At 51.8% G+C, this 15,636-nt stretch overlaps 1 protein-coding gene across 1 annotated transcript in view; it reads left to right on the top strand.

Moving 5' to 3' along the window:
* Positions 1-15,636, top strand: part of MAST1 (microtubule associated serine/threonine kinase 1) — a 34,373-nt gene that overhangs the window by 16,654 nt on the left and 2,083 nt on the right. Inside the window, exons 11-24 of the mRNA XM_010361638.2 lie at positions 2,629-2,708; positions 2,799-3,007; positions 9,157-9,295; positions 9,396-9,528; positions 9,666-9,831; positions 10,070-10,171; positions 10,333-10,455; positions 11,029-11,138; positions 11,868-12,043; positions 12,121-12,368; positions 13,048-13,254; positions 13,477-13,706; positions 14,801-14,923; positions 15,013-15,149. Of these exons, the coding sequence (XP_010359940.1) occupies positions 2,629-2,708; positions 2,799-3,007; positions 9,157-9,295; positions 9,396-9,528; positions 9,666-9,831; positions 10,070-10,171; positions 10,333-10,455; positions 11,029-11,138; positions 11,868-12,043; positions 12,121-12,368; positions 13,048-13,254; positions 13,477-13,706; positions 14,801-14,923; positions 15,013-15,149 (2,183 nt within the window). The remainder of the gene's footprint in view (positions 1-2,628; positions 2,709-2,798; positions 3,008-9,156; positions 9,296-9,395; positions 9,529-9,665; positions 9,832-10,069; positions 10,172-10,332; positions 10,456-11,028; positions 11,139-11,867; positions 12,044-12,120; positions 12,369-13,047; positions 13,255-13,476; positions 13,707-14,800; positions 14,924-15,012; positions 15,150-15,636) is intronic.

Genomic DNA, 15,636 nt, shown 5'->3' with positions numbered 1-15,636 from the left:
CTTGGCTCACTGCAACCTCTCTTTCCTGGGTTCCTCTCTCCTGCTTCAGCCTTCCAAGTAGCTGGGATTACAGGTGCCCACCACCACACCTGGCTTATTTTTTTGTATTTTTAGTAGAGACGGGGTTTCACCACGTTGGCCACGCTGGTCTCTAACTCCTGACCTTCAGGTGATCCACTCACCTTGGTCCCCCAAAGTACTGGGATTACAGGCGTGAGCCACCACACCTGGCCTTTGCCACATTTTTTATTTTTATTTTTTTTTTGAGACAGAGTCTCACTCTATCGCCCAGGCTGGAGTGCAGTGGCCGGATCTCAGCTCACTGCAAGCTCTGCCTCCCGGGTTTACGCCATTCTCCTGCCTCAGCCTCCCGAGTAGCTGGGACTATAGGCGCCCGCCACCTCGCCTGGCTAGTTTTTTTTGTATTTTTTAGTAGAGACGGGGTTTCACGGTGTTAGCCAGGATGGTCTCGATCTCCTGACCTCATGATCCACCCGTCTCGGCCTCCCAAAGTGCTGGGATTACAGGCTTGAGCCACCGTGCCCGGCAGCCACATTTTTTAACACAAAAACATACAATACATATTGCCTATTGCATTTTTACACTTAATAAAATACTTTAGAGAACTTTCTAAATCCATAGACAGTTTCCTCATTATTTTTTAACAGTGGCACAATGTTTATTTATATAACTACCCCACATGTATTTGTTTGGCTAATTTAACATATGGATTATTATTTCCAATCTCACAATGAGCAAGATAGTAGATATACCATTTTTCACATGTGCAAGTATATCTGTAGCATAAATTCAAAAGTGAAATTGCTGAGTCAAAGGGAACATGTATTTGTAATTCTGATCTGTACCAAACAGTAATTTACACTCCCAACAGCAAGGTATGAAAGTACCTGTTCAGCCCGGCGCGGTGGCTCACGCCTGTAATCCCAGCACTTTCGGAGGCCAAGGCGGGTAGATCACGAGGTCAGGAGATCGAGACCATCCTGGCTAACATGGTGAAACCCCGTCTCTACTAAAACTACAAAAAATTAGCCAGGCGTAGTGGCAGGCACCTGTAGTCCCAGATACTCAGGAGGCTGAGGCAGGAAAATGGAGTGAACCCGGGAGGCGGAGCTTACAATGAGAGGAGATCGCAGCCACTGCACTCCAGCCTGGGTGACAGAGTTAGACTCTGTCTCAAAAAAAAAAAAAAGAAAGTACCTGTTCATCCACATATTTGCCCATAGAGGGTGTCAGGTTTTAGATTTTTTTTCTCCCAATCTACTAGGTGAAAAATGGTATTTTGTGGTAGTTATAATTTGTCTTTCTGTTATTGTAAGTGAGATTGAGTTTTTTTTTTTTTTTTTTTTTTTTTTTTTTGAGATGGAATTTTGCTCTTGTTGCCCAGGCTGGAGTGCAATGCCGCGATCTCAGCTCACCACAACCTCAGCCTCCTTGGTTCAAGCAATTCTCCTGCTTCAGCTTCCTGAGTAGCTGGGATTATAGGCACGCACCACCATGCCCAGCTGATTATATATTTTTAGTGTAAACGGGGTTTCTCTATGTTGGCCAGGTTTGTCTCAAGCTCCTGACCTCAGGTGATCCACCCACCTTGGCCTCCCAAAGTGCTGGGATTACAAGCGTGAGCCACCACGCCCAGCTAAGATTCCTTTTTTATTTTTTATTTTTTTCTCTTTTGAGACGGACTCTTGTTCTGTCGCCCAGGCAGAAGTGCAGTGGTGTGATCTCTGTTCACTGCAAGCTCTGCCTCCCAGGTTCACACCATTCTCCTGCCTCAGCCTCCCGAGTAGCTGGGATTACAGGCACGTGCCACCACACCCACCTGATTTTTAAAATTTTCAGTAGAGACGGGGTTTCACCATGTTAGCCAGGATGGTCTCGATCTCCTGACATCGTGATCCACCTGCCTCGGCCTCCCAAAGTGCTGGGATTACAGGCATGAGCCACTGCACCCAGCCTGAATCTTTTAATATGTTTAAGAGCTATAACTGGCTGGGTATAGTGGCTCATGCCTGTAGTCCCTACTCTTTGGGAGGCCAAGGCAGGCAGATTGCTTCAGTCCAGGAGTTCAAGAGCAGCCTGGGCAAGATGGCAAAACCAAATTACTAAAATTAGCCTGGCGTGGTGGCATGTGCCTGTTGTCCCAGCTACCTGGGAGGCTGAGGCAGGAGAATCACTTGAGCCCTAGAGGTGGAGGCTGCAGTGAGCACCACTACACTCCAGCCTGAACATCAGAGTGAGAACCTATCTCAAAAAAAAAAAAAAAAAAAAAAAGCTCTAACTGTAATTTGTAATTGATTTACCTCACCTACTTTTTTTCTCTTCCATTGTTAGGCTTTTGTTATTGATTTTTGGAAACTCTTTATATATTTATATATTAGGGTGACTATTTTGTAGGTTTCCTGCTGTCTTTTCTAAAGGAAGAAAATGAGAATATGTCTTCAGCATTAGTCTTGGGTTCAATTCCTGACTTTCTCTTTCATTATGGCACTTGGATGACGGGCTCTCTCGTCCTTTCTGTGCCTCAGTTTCCTCATGTGTAAAATGAAATTAAAAGCATCCTACTGTCATGATGATGATGGAGGTGTGGTCTTCATCTTTTCCCTGAAGGGCCGCAGCAGCAAAGCCAAGAAACCTCCCGGGGAGAATGACTTTGATACCATTAAGCTCATAAGCAACGGTGCCTATGGGTGAGCCACCCGGGGCTCTGGCGGGGGGAGGGTGGCGGAGGCCGGGTGTCTCGGAGGTGACGGCCTGGTCCTCGCTCTCTCCCCCTGCAGGGCTGTTTACCTGGTGCGGCACCGTGACACACGGCAGCGCTTTGCCATGAAAAAGATCAACAAGCAGAACTTGATCCTCCGCAACCAGATCCAGCAGGCCTTCGTGGAGCGTGACATCCTCACCTTCGCCGAGAACCCGTTTGTGGTTGGCATGTTCTGCTCCTTCGAGACTCGGCGCCACCTCTGCATGGTCATGGAATATGTGGAAGGTGTGGCTGCCTGTGGGGCCGCAGGGAAGATGGGCCATGCTCACTGGTCAGGGCTGCGGGGTGGCCTGCCTGAGCCACATTCACCATATTGATTAGTTGGCCTGTATGTTTATCCATCTATTTATTTCTCCAGTCGTTGATTTGTCCATCCATTCTCCCTATATATTTATTCAGTCATCTATTGGTTTGTTTTTCGTGTCATTCAATATAGATACATTCAGTCTGACCCATTACCCTTCCATCTATCCTTCTATCTACTGATTTGCTAATCTATCTGTTTTTCCATCCATGCATCCATGAACCTGTTTATTTTTATTTATTCATTCATTCATTCATTTATTTATTTTTTGAGACGGAGTCTTGCTCTGTCACCCAGGCTTCGGTGCAGTGGTGCAATCTCGGTTCACTGCAACCTCCACCTCCCGGGCTCAAGCAATTCTTATGCCTCAGCCTCCCGAGTAGCTGGGATTACAGGCCTGTGCCACCATACATGGCTAATTTTTCTATTTCTAGCAGAGACAAGGTTTTGCCATGTTGGCCAGGCTGGTCTTCAACTCCTGACCTTCAGTAATCTGCCTGCCTGGGCCTCCCAGAGTGCTGAGATTACAGGCACGAGCCACTGTGCTAGGCCTTTTATTTATTTATTTATTTATTTATTTTTGAGATGGAGTCTTGCTCTGTAGCCCAGGCTGGAGTGCAGTGGCGCAATTTCAGCTCACTGCAAGCTCCGCCTCCCTGGTTCACGCCATTTTCCTGCCTCAGCCTCCCGAGTAGCTGAGACTACAGGCGCCCTGCCACCACACCTGGCTAATTTTTTTTTTTTTTTTTTTTTTTTTTTTTTTGAGACGGAGTCTTGCTCTGTCGCCCGGGCTGGAGTGCAGTGGCCGGATCTCAGCTCACTGCAAGCTCCGCCTCCCGGGTTTACGCCATTCTCCTGCCTCAGCCTCCCGAGTAGCTGGGACTACAGGCGCCCGCCACCTCGCCCGGCTAGTTTTTTTGTATTTTTAGTAGAGACGGGGTTTCACCGTGTTAGCCAGGATGGTCTCGATCTCCTGACCTCGTGATCCGCCTGTCTCGGCCTCCCAAAGTGCTGGGATTACAGGCTTGAGCCACCGCGCCCGGCCAATTTTTTGTATTTTTAGTAGAGACGGGGTTTCACCGTGTTAGCCAGGATGATCTCAATCTCCTGACCTCATGATCCGCCCACCTCGGCTTCCCAAAGTGCTGGGATTGCAGGCATGAGCCACCACGCCCGGCCCTATTTATTTGTTTTTGAGACAAGATCTCACTCTGTTGCCCAGGCTGAATGTAGTGATGCTATCACAGCTCATTGCAGCCTCAAATGCCTGGGCTCAAGCAATCCTCCCACCTCAGCCTCCCAAATACCTGGGATTATAGGTGCAGACCACCACACTCGGCTAATTCTGGGGAGGCCAAGGCAGGCAGATCACGAGGTCAGGAGTTTGAGACCAGCCTGGCCAACATGGTGAAACCCTGACTCTACTAAAAATACAAAAATTAGCCAGATGGCACAGTCCTATAATCCCAGCTACTCGGTGGTTGAAGTGGGAGGGTTGTTTAAACATGGGAGGCAGAGGTTGCAGTGAGCCAAGATCGTGCCACTGCACTCTAGGCTAGGCTGAGATCGTGCCATTGCACTCCAGCCCTGGCAACTGAGCAAGACCCTGTCCCTTAAAAAAAAAAAAAAAGTTTTTTTGGGTTTTTGTTTCTTTTGTTTGTTTTGTTTTTTATGCAGTCTCCCTGTATTGCCCAAGTTGGTCTCCAAGTCCTGGGCTTAGGCAACTGTCCTGCCTCAGCCTCCCAAAGTCCTGGGATTACAGGCACGAGTCACCGAACCCATCCCATATACCTGTTTATTAATCCACCTTTCTATCCATCCCTCAATTTGTCTATGTGGTTGTCCATCTGTTTATCCATCCATATGTCTGTTTACCATTACACACTTATTTTTCTTGTTTCTTGTTTTTTTTTTTTTTTTTTTTTTTTTTTGAGACGGAGTCTCGCTCTGTCGCCCAGGCTGGAGTGCAGTGGCCAGATCTCAGCTCACGGCAAGCTCCGCCTCCCGGGTTCACGCCATTCTCCTGCCTCAGCCTCCCGAGTAGCTGGGACTACAGGCGCCTGCCACCTCGCCTGGCTAGTTTTTTGTATTTTTTAGTAGAGACGGGGTTTCACCGTTTTAGCCAGGATGGTCTCGATCTCCTGACCTCGTGATCCGCCCGTCTCGGCCTCCCAAAGTGCTGGGATTACAGGCTTGAGCCACCGCGCCCGGCCTTGTTTTTTGTTTTTTTTTTTTTTTTGAGATGGAGTCTTGCTCTGTCACCCAGGCTGGAGTGCAGTGGCCCAGTCTCGGCTCATTGCAAGCTCCGCCTCCCAGGTTCAAGCAATTCTCCTGCCTCAGCCTCCTGAGTCACTGGTATTACAGGCGTGTGCCACCACGCCTGGCTAATCTTTTGTATTTTTAGTAGAAAGGGGGTTTTCACCACGTTGGCCAGGCTGGTCTCGAACTCCTAACTTCAGGTGATCCTCTTGCCTCAGCCTCCCAAAGTGCTGAGATTACAGGCGTGAGCCATAGCTCTCAGCCCATATATTGTTTTTAATCCATCTGTGCATGTATTCACCCAAATGTTAATCCATCTATTGTCCAAAAACACACGCATGCTGTGGCTATTAGGACACATACATGATCCCTGGGGCCTCAGCTATGCCTCTTCCAAGACTTCCAGTCAACTATCCAGTCAGTCAACAAATGCCTCCTCATCATCTCTCTCATGTCACATGCTGTGCTAGGTGCCAGTGATACAGAGGGGGCCCAGGTAAAGACATCTCCCTCTCATGGAGGTTCCATTCTGGTCTGTATAGACAGACAATAAACAAGCAGAGCAAGCCAAAAGAGATAAGGACTATTTATTTATTTATTTATTTATTTATGGAGTCTCTCTCTTTCACCCAGGCTTGAGTGCCGTGGCGCGATCTTGGTGCACGGCAACCTCCATCTCCTAGGCTCAAGCGATTCTCATGCCTCAGCCTCTTGAGTAGCTGGGACTACAGGTGTGCCACCACCATGTCCAGCTGGTTTTTGTATTTTTAGTAGAGATGGGGGTTTCCCCATGTTGGCCAGGCTGGTCTTTAACTCCTGACCTCAGGTGATCAGCCCACCTTGGCCTCCCAAACTGCTGGGATTATAGGCATGAGCCGCCACGCCCAGCCAGGACATTTCATAGTGAGGACATGAGGTCCCTGAAGCTGGAGGAGGTGATGGGGAGGCAGGCAGGGAGTTTCTTAGAGGCCTAGATTATGATGGGATAAGTGACCTGCTAGTCCAAAGTCTCTTAGGTGACAATTTGGATTTGCAGGAGAGGAGGGGAGGGGAAAGGAAGGGAAGGGAAGGGAAGGGAAGGGGGAAAAAAAAAACTACACTCCAGTGGCCTTCTCCTCCCCTCCTTCCCCTCTCCTCCCCTCCCCTCCCCTCCTCTTCCTTCCCTTCCTTTCCCTGATGGAGTCTCGTTCTATTGCCCAGGCTGGAGTGCAGTGGCGCATCCTTGGCTCACTGCAACCTCTGCCTCCCGGGTTCAAGCGATTCTCCTGCCTCAGCCTCCTGAGTAGCTGGGACTACAGGCACGTGCCATCACACCCACCTAATTTTTGTATTTTTAGTAGAGATGGGGTTTCCCATGGGAACCTGGGAGGCGGAGCTTGCAGTGAGTCCAGATTGCACCACTGCACTCCAGCCTGAGCGAGAGAGCGAGATTCCGTATTGGAAAAAAAAAATCACTTGAACCCGGGGGCGGTGGGTTGGGGGAGGTTGCAGTGAGCCAAGATGGAGCCACTGCACTCTAGCCTGGGTGACAGAGCCAGACTCTGACTCAAAAAAAAAAAAAAAAAAAGAAAGAAAAGCAAAAGAAAAAATTAAGAAAAGGAAATCCGTTTAACTCCTGTGGACAGAGCAGGATCAGGAGAGTAGGAGGTAGGTGACTTCTGTAGTCCAGGCTCATTGCAGAGGAGGAGGAGAAAAGGGGGCTAAATCAGTATCTCTGTGGTGGGTTCTGAGTACACAATAAATGTGCTCAAATGCAGATTCCTGGGCCCCACCCTCAGAGAGTTTCTGAAACCCAGCAAAATCTCACAGAAAAAAGAACAGAAAAAAGAAAGAAATATATTAGCTTTCTTGGTCATTGGTGATTGAAAAACCAATATTACCTTCAGGAATGGCTGGATCTAGGCACTCAAACCGTTCCATCAGGAACCTCCCCATCTCTTGGCTCTGTACTCCAACATGTGGGCTTCCTTCTAGACAAGCCCTCATGTAGCAAGGTTGCCGTCTAGCAGATCTCAGCTTACATTCTATGAGTGTAGCAATTCTTTTTTTTTTTTTTTTGAGATGGAGTCTTGTTCTGTTGCCCAGGCTGGAGTGCAGTGGCACGATCTTGGCTCACTGCAAGCTATACCTCCCGGGTTCACGCCATTCTCCTGCCTCAGCCTCCCGAGTAGCTGGGACTACAGGTACCCGCCACCACGCCCGGCTAATTTTTTGTATTTTTAGTAGAGACGGGGTTTCACCGTGTTAGCCAGGATGGTCTCGATCTCCTGACCTTGTGATCTGCCTGCCTCTGCCTCCGAAAGGGCTGGGATTACAGGCGTGAGCCACCGCGCCTGGCCGAGTGTCGCCATTCTTATGGGAAAAGAGTGAAAATTCCAAGGGCTGAGTCACTGGAGCAACTTGGGTTACATACTGACCAGTTGCTGCACCTGGAAGGAAATCTAGCCTTTGTAAGAAAAAAAGGAAATAGATATTGAGAGACTGAAATAAATCTGGTGGAGGGGCGGGTGCAGTGGCCAACACTTTGGGAAGCTGAGGCAGGAGGATCCTTTGAACCCAGAAGTTGGAGACTAGCTTGGGCAACACAATAAAATTCTGTTTCCACAAAAAACTTTTTTTTTTTTTTTTGAGACGGAGTCTTGCTCTGTCACCCAGGCTGGACTGCAGTGGCGCGATCTTGGATCCCTGCAACCTCTGCCTCCCAGGTTCAAGCCATTCTCCTGCCTCAGCCACCTGAGTAGCTGGGATTACAGTTGTCTGCCAACACACCAGGCTAACTTTAGTATTCTTTTGGTAGAGATGGAGTTTCACCATATTGACCAGGCTGGTCTTGAACTCCTGACCTCAAGTGATCCACCTGCCTTGGCCTCCCAAAGTGCTGGGATTTCAGGCATGAGCTACCATACCCGGCCTTGAGCAATTTTTAAAAAAATCAGCTGGGCATGGTGGCTCACATCTGTAGTCCCAGCTACTCAGGAGGCTGAAGCAGGAGGATTGCTTGAGCTAGGAGGTCGAGGATGCAGTGAGCTGTGATCTTGCCACTGCACTCTAGCCTGGGCAATGGAGTAAGACTCTGTCTCAAAAAAATAAAAAATAAAAAATCCAATGAAGGCCAAGAATCTATCTGCATCTAAGGCTCCCAGCTCCAAGGTTCAGACACCAGGAGATAGAGGGCTGTGCTTCCAGATGCAGTTGATAAGTGGGCAGCCTTCCTTCCCCAACTAAATGTCACCTCCTCCAACAACTGCCTGTATGACCCATCCTCTCTTTGAATCTCCATCCCTTTGTGAATAAGATGAGCTGATGACATAAACTTTGGAGGACAGCTAAGAGGACAAGAAGAACCCAGTAGAGGGTCAGGTGCGGTGGCTCACACCTGTAATCCCAGCACTTTGGGAGGCCGAGGCAGGCAGATCATGAGGTCAGGATATCAAGACCATCCTGGCTAACATGGTGAAACCCTGTCTCTACTAAAAATACAAAAAATTTAGCCGGGAGTGGTGGCGGGCGCCTATAGTCCCAGCTACTCGGGAGGCTGAGGCAGGAGAATGGCATGAACCTGGGGAGGCGGAGCTTGCAGTGAGCTGAGATCGCGCCTCTGCACTCCAGCCTGGGCGACAAAGAGCGAGAATCCATCTCAAAAAAAAAAAAAAAAAAGAAAAAAAAGAAGAACCCAGTAGAGGACCTGGAGAGAGGGAGGCCCCTCTCAGAGCCTCAGTTTCCCTTATCTGTAAAATGGGTACAACATAACATGGGAAGTTGGTGCTATGGTGCATGCCCTCTTTAAGTGGGCCCATTTCCTGGCCTGCAGGCGGCGACTGTGCCACTCTGCTGAAGAATATCGGAGCGCTGCCGGTAGAGATGGCCCGCATGTACTTTGCCGAGACGGTGCTAGCCCTTGAGTATTTGCACAACTATGGCATCGTGCACCGCGACCTCAAGCCTGACAAGTGAGCTTTGATCTTTCCCATCACTCCCTCTCTGCCCCTTGGGAGGCCAGGAGGCAGAATGGACGGGCCTCATCCCTGAGACCCCCGCCTGTGCCTACAGCCTCCTTATCACCTCCATGGGTCACATCAAGCTCACAGATTTCGGCCTTTCCAAGATGGGGCTCATGAGCCTCACCACCAACTTATATGAAGGCCACATCGAGAAGGACGCCCGGGAGTTCCTGGACAAACAGGTGTGTGTGCGGGCATGGGGGTCGCTGCGGGTGGAGTGACCCGGCAGGACCTCGGGAACCCAGGGCCTGGTGGGGGGCACAGCTCTCCCTCGAGGGCCCTCCTGTGGCCAGGGCGTGGGCTGACAGCCTGCCCCCAGGTGTGTGGGACCCCAGAGTACATCGCGCCCGAGGTCATCCTGCGTCAAGGCTACGGCAAGCCAGTGGACTGGTGGGCCATGGGGATCATCCTCTATGAGTTCCTGGTGGGCTGTGTGCCCTTCTTCGGAGACACGCCAGAGGAGCTATTTGGACAGGTCATCAGTGGTACGTGGCTTTGCAGTGCACAGGGGCAGGGCGTGGTGTGCACGGAGAGATGGACAGGCCCAGTGTTCCAGGGACTTCAAAAGTGACCCCCCAGAGGATTCCTTGTACCCAGGAGGTCAAGGCTGCAGTGAGCCATGATCGTGCCACTGCACTCCAGCTGGGTGACACAGTGAGATCCTGTCTCCAAACAACAACAACAACAACAACAAAAGCCCCTAAGCTCCGTTTTGTTTTGCAGATGACATCCTGTGGCCTGAGGGGGATGAAGCCCTACCCACAGAGGCCCAACTCCTCATATCCAGCCTCCTGCAGACCAACCCTCTGGTCAGGCTTGGGGCAGGTAAGTCTGCCGTGCAGAGGAGCTGAGGTTCCACTGATGGAGAGCAGGACTCCAAAACCCCAGACCCAGCCTGTGCTGTGGCCCCGGGGCGGAAGACATGGGGGGCGGGGCTCGGCTGCTGGGTTGGCCATCAGCTGTGGCTGGAATTCCTTCCCTCCCAGGCGGCGCTTTTGAGGTGAAGCAGCACAGTTTCTTTAGAGACCTGGACTGGACAGGGCTGCTGAGGCAGAAGGCCGAGTTCATCCCCCACCTAGAGTCGGAAGATGACACTAGCTACTTTGACAGTGAGCTGGGACACCAGGCACGGCCTGGGTCGAGGGGTGGGATCCGGGAAGAGGGACCCTGGGGTAAGTAAAGCCTGGGATAGGGCCCGGCTAAGTACTTAGATGTGATGCCTAGGTACAAAGGTGGTATTTTGGTGGGGGCGGGCTTTATCAGGGACGGGGCCAATGGGTCGGGGCTGACATGGGGTGGGGCTCAGGCTGAAATATAGGTAAGAACCTGAGATTGGGGTAGGTGTGGGGCGTGGACTAGGGTGAGTTGTGAGCGTGGGCCTGTAACTGAGCTAGAGAGAGGTACTAGCGCTCAGAATGGCCTGGGATGAGGCCAGGGTGCAGAGCACTGTAGGTGGAATCTGGGGGCGTGGCATCTTTGGAGGCTGGGCTAGACGGTGCCACTGAGAATGGGGCAAGGACCTAGCCTGGGAGCAGAGACTAAATTAAATACACTAATGAGGCAGGGACGTGGCCTGACCTGAAGATTTGTAAACCGGGCTTGAACCAGGACGGGGCTCCTGTGGGGATGTGATATGAGGAGGAAACACGTACCCGCAGTCACAGCCCATACCCACTCCCCAGCCCGCTCAGACAGGTATCACCACGTGAACTCCTATGACGAGGATGACACAACGGAGGAGGAGCCCGTGGAAATCCGCCAGTTCTCTTCCTGCTCTCCGCGCTTCAGCAAGGTGGGCCAAGGCTGAGTGTGGGACAGGGCGAGACCCCGGGAGGGATGGGACTTGGAGAGACAGTGAGAAACAGGTTCCCTGGTGCCCAAGGTTTCAGGAGCGGGAAGTTATTGATGGGGTGGGAGTCTGGGAAGTGGTAAGACCACGCGACAGGCAGGTTCGGGAGTCAATGGGACGGGCCTTTGGCATTGAGTGGAATCTAACAGGAATCAGGACAATTGTGCAGATTGAGGCTATAGTGGGGCGGGGCTACGTCTGGGCTGGGCGGGGTCAGGACGTGGGAATGAGGCCAGGAGCAAGGGCGGGGTAAAGCCCAACAAGGTCTTGCTTTTATTTATTTATTTATTTATTTATTTATTTATTTATTTATTTTCTGATAACAGGCAGAGAAGCCATAGGTTTCGCTTTGAGAAGCAACTTGTAGAGGGGTGCAGGGTCTAGCCTGGGCGAAGGAGACATAAATTAAGGGGGTTGCTGGGAAGATGGGGTGTGTAGAGAGCAGATTGGTCAGGGCATTCTAGGGACAGAGTCTAGAATAAAACGCAGGGCCTAACTTTGTGGGGTGGGGTCTGAACTGAAGAATTGTAGGTTGGCGGACCATGCACAATTGGTCGGAGTCAGGCCTCGGAGGGTGGAGTGCGCTTTGTGGGGATCCACTGCCAGGAAGATGATTAGCTCTGGAGTGAAGGTGGAACCCGGGCTGGACTTGCCTCCCACCACCACCTACAGGTGTATAGCAGCATGGAGCAGCTGTCGCAGCACGAGCCCAAGACCCCAGTAGCGGCTGCTGGGAGCAAGCGGGAGCCGAGCACCAAGGGCCCCGAGGAGAAGGTGGCCGGCAAGCGGGAGGGGCTGGGCGGCCTGACCCTGCGTGAGAAGACCTGGAGAGGGGGCTCTCCCGAGATGTGAGCAGGGGAATGGAGGATTTTGGGGGCGGGGTCGAAGGGGGCGTTTCTTCCCTGACCACGCCCCCTCCGTGCAGCAAGCGATTCTCTGCATCCGAGGCCAGTTTCCTGGAGGGAGAGGCCAGTCCCCCGTTGGGCGCCCGTCGCCGTTTCTCCGCGCTGCTGGAGCCCAGCCGCTTCAGCGCACCCCAAGAGGACGAGGATGAGGCCCGGCTGCGCAGGCCTCCCCGGCCCAGCTCCGACCCCCCGGGCTCCCTGGATGCACGGGCCCCCAAAGAGGAGACTCAAGGGGAAGTCACCTCCAGCGCCGGGGACTCCGAGGCCAGTGAGTGTCCTATCGTGCTACCTTCCCCAATGTCCTATTGGTCATATAGTGAGCATCCCATGAGCCTGTTGCTGTTTGTGAAAGACTTCACGTACTATTCACATTCCAATTTAGGATTTTATTTTATTTTATTTTTTATTTTATTTTATTTTATTATTATTTTTTTTGAGACAGAGTCTCACTCCCTCACCCAGGCTGGAGTGCAATGGCGTAATCTCGGCTCACTGCAACCTCCACCTCCTAAATTCAAGTGATTCTCGCATCTTAGCCTCCCGAGTAGCTGGGATTACAGGCGCGTGACGCCACCCCCGGCTAATTTTCGTATTTTTAGTAGAGACGGGGTTTCATCATGTTGGCCAGGCTGGTCGTGAACTCCTGACCTCAAGTTATCTGCCTTCCTTGGCCTATCAAAGTGCTGGGGTTACAGGCGTGAGCCACCGCGCCCAGCCCTTTTTGAGATTCTTCACATTAGAAACACCCCAATGCCATGGTCAGTGATACGGTCTGATACAGACTATGTCTCTATATGAGCAGCAGTGCTGGATGCAGGTTACCTGCTCAGATGAAACTCACCATACATCAGGGGTAAAAAGTGGGAAGAGCATTACAGGCAGGGAAACAGCATGTGGGAAATCCCCGGCCTTGGACTGATTCCTAACACACCTGCTTTCTGTTGCAGCTGACCGCCCACGCCCAGGTGACCTCTGCCCACCCTCGAAGGATGGGGATGCATCAGGCCCAAGGGCTACCAATGACCTGGTTCTGCGCCGGGCGCGGCACCAGCAGATGTCGGGGGACGCGGCAGTAGAGAAGAGGCCTTCTCGAACTGGGGGCAAAGTCATCAAGTCAGCCTCAGCCACTGCCTTATCTGTCATGATTCCTGCAGGTAATGCTGGGCCCCACCTGGCAGGGGAGCAGCTGTCCCCCCCCCATCTGAGGCAGGACAGACCAATGAAAATGCTGCATATTCCCTGTCCACCGTGATTGGCTCCAGGCTGGACCAATGAGAGGCTGCTCTGCCACTTAGACTTGGGAGGAGGGAGGAGCAGATATGGGGAGATGTGTGTCTTCTTGGTTCTGATTTCTGACCACGGTTGTGTGTCTGTAGTGGACCCACATGGAAGCTCACCCCTTGCTAGTCCCATGTCTCCACGATCTCTGTCCTCCAACCCATCCTCACGGGACTCCTCACCCAGCCGGGACTACTCACCAGCTGTCAGTGGGCTCCGCTCCCCTATCACCATCCAGCGCTCGGGCAAGAAGTATGGCTTCACACTGCGTGCCATCCGTGTCTACATGGGTGACTCGGATGTCTATAGTGTCCACCACATTGTCTGGGTGAGTACTTATGGGTGGAGTCTCTATCACAGACTGGAGGCTGGAGGGGAAAAGGCCCCTCCAGCTCAAACCAGTTAGCCTCGGTGAGACACCTCTGTGACCCTCTATGCCTCTTCCCGCTCTGAACCTGTTTATTTTTATTTTTATTTTTTATTTTAGGCGAAGTCTTGCTCTGCCACCAGGCTGGAGTGCAGTGGCACAATGTCGGCTCACTGCAACCTCCACTCCTGGGTTCAAGCCATTCTCCTGCCTCAATCTTCCGAGTAGCTGGGACTACAGATAGCCACGTGCCACCACGCCCAGCTAATTTTTGTAATTTTAGTAGAGACGGGGTTTCACCATGTTGGCTAGGATGGTCTGGATCTCTTGACCTCGTGATCTGCCCACCTCGGCCTCCCAAAGTGCTGGGATTACAGGCGTGAGCCACAGCACCTGGCCGAGTCTGTTTCTTCATCTGCAAAATGGGCAGTGTCCAGGCGCAGTGGCTCAGGCCTGTAATCCCAGCACTTTGGGAGGCTTAGCCGGGCAGATCACGAGGTCAGGAGTTCGAGACCAGCCTGACCAACATGGTGAAACCCCATCTCTACTAAAAATACAAAAACAAAACAAAACAAAACACTAGCTGGGCGTGGTGGCAGGTGCCTATAATCCCAGCTACTCAGGAGGCTGAGATAGGAGAATCACTTGAACCCGGGAGGCAGAGATTGCAGTGAGCCGAGATTGTGCCATTGCACTCCAGCCTGGGTGACAGAGCAAGAGACTCCGTTTCAAAAAATAAAAATAAAAAAATAATTAGCCAGAGGTAGTGGCACATGCCTATAATCCCAGCTCTTGGGAGGCTGAGGCAGGAGAATCTCTTGAACCTGGGAGGCGGGTGTTGCAGTTAGCCAAGATCACACCACAGCACTCCAGCCTGGGTGACAGAGTGAAACTCCGTCTTAAAAAAAAAAGAAATGGGTAGGAATAATTGCTATTTCACAAGGTGTTATGAGGATTCTAGTGCATGCAGAACTAAGTGTACTGCATATAAGTTTAGGAGCTTTCCTTGTTACCAACCCCACTAACCTTGCCCCTGTGGGGTGCTCTTTCCCCAGCACGTGGAGGAAGGAGGCCCAGCCCAGGAGGCAGGACTCTGTGCTGGGGACCTCATCACCCACGTGAATGGGGAGCCTGTGCATGGCATGGTGCATCCTGAGGTCGTGGAGCTGATCCTTAAGGTGAGTGCAGGGAAGGAAGCACCCTGGGTAGAGGGTGGGGGAGGCCTGAACAACCCCTAGCAGAGCATTTTCCCCCGTTATTCCCCCAGAGTGGCAACAAGGTAGCAGTGACCACAACGCCCTTCGAAAATACCTCTATCCGCATTGGTCCCGCAAGGCGCAGCAGCTACAAGGCTAAAATGGCTCGGAGGAACAAACGACCCTCCGCCAAGGAGGGCCAGGAGAGGTGGGCACAGCCGTAAACAGCTTGATCTTTGAGCAGTGGGTGGAACTCAGGCGGGAGGGGCACAGATGAGGATGGAAAAGGGAAGAGCACGGGAAAGGTGGCGGGAACAAGTGACCAACAAGCAAAAGGAAGAGGACAATTAAGAAGGGCTGTGGGCTGGGTGCGGTAGCTCACACTTGTAATCTCAGCACTTTGGGAGGCCGAGATGGGCAGATCACGAGATCAAGAGTTCGAGACCAGCCTGGCCAATATGGTGAAACCCTGTCCATACTAAAAATACAAAAATTAAGGCTGGGCGCGGTGGCTCACGCCTGTAATCCCAGCACTTTGGGAGGCCGAGGCGGGCGGATCATGAGGTCAGGAGATCAAGACCATCCTGGCTAACATGGTGAAACCCCGTCTCTACTAAAAATACAAAAAAATTAGCCGGGCGTGGTGGCGGGCGCCTGTAGTCCCAGCTACTCGGAAGGCTGAGGCAGGAAAATGG

This window comes from Rhinopithecus roxellana, chromosome 8 (assembly GCF_007565055.1).
Source record: "Rhinopithecus roxellana isolate Shanxi Qingling chromosome 8, ASM756505v1, whole genome shotgun sequence".
Taxonomy (NCBI): Eukaryota; Metazoa; Chordata; class Mammalia; order Primates; family Cercopithecidae; genus Rhinopithecus; species Rhinopithecus roxellana.
Note: the sequence above shows the minus strand (reverse complement) of the source record. Positions and strands in the feature narration are given on the sequence as shown.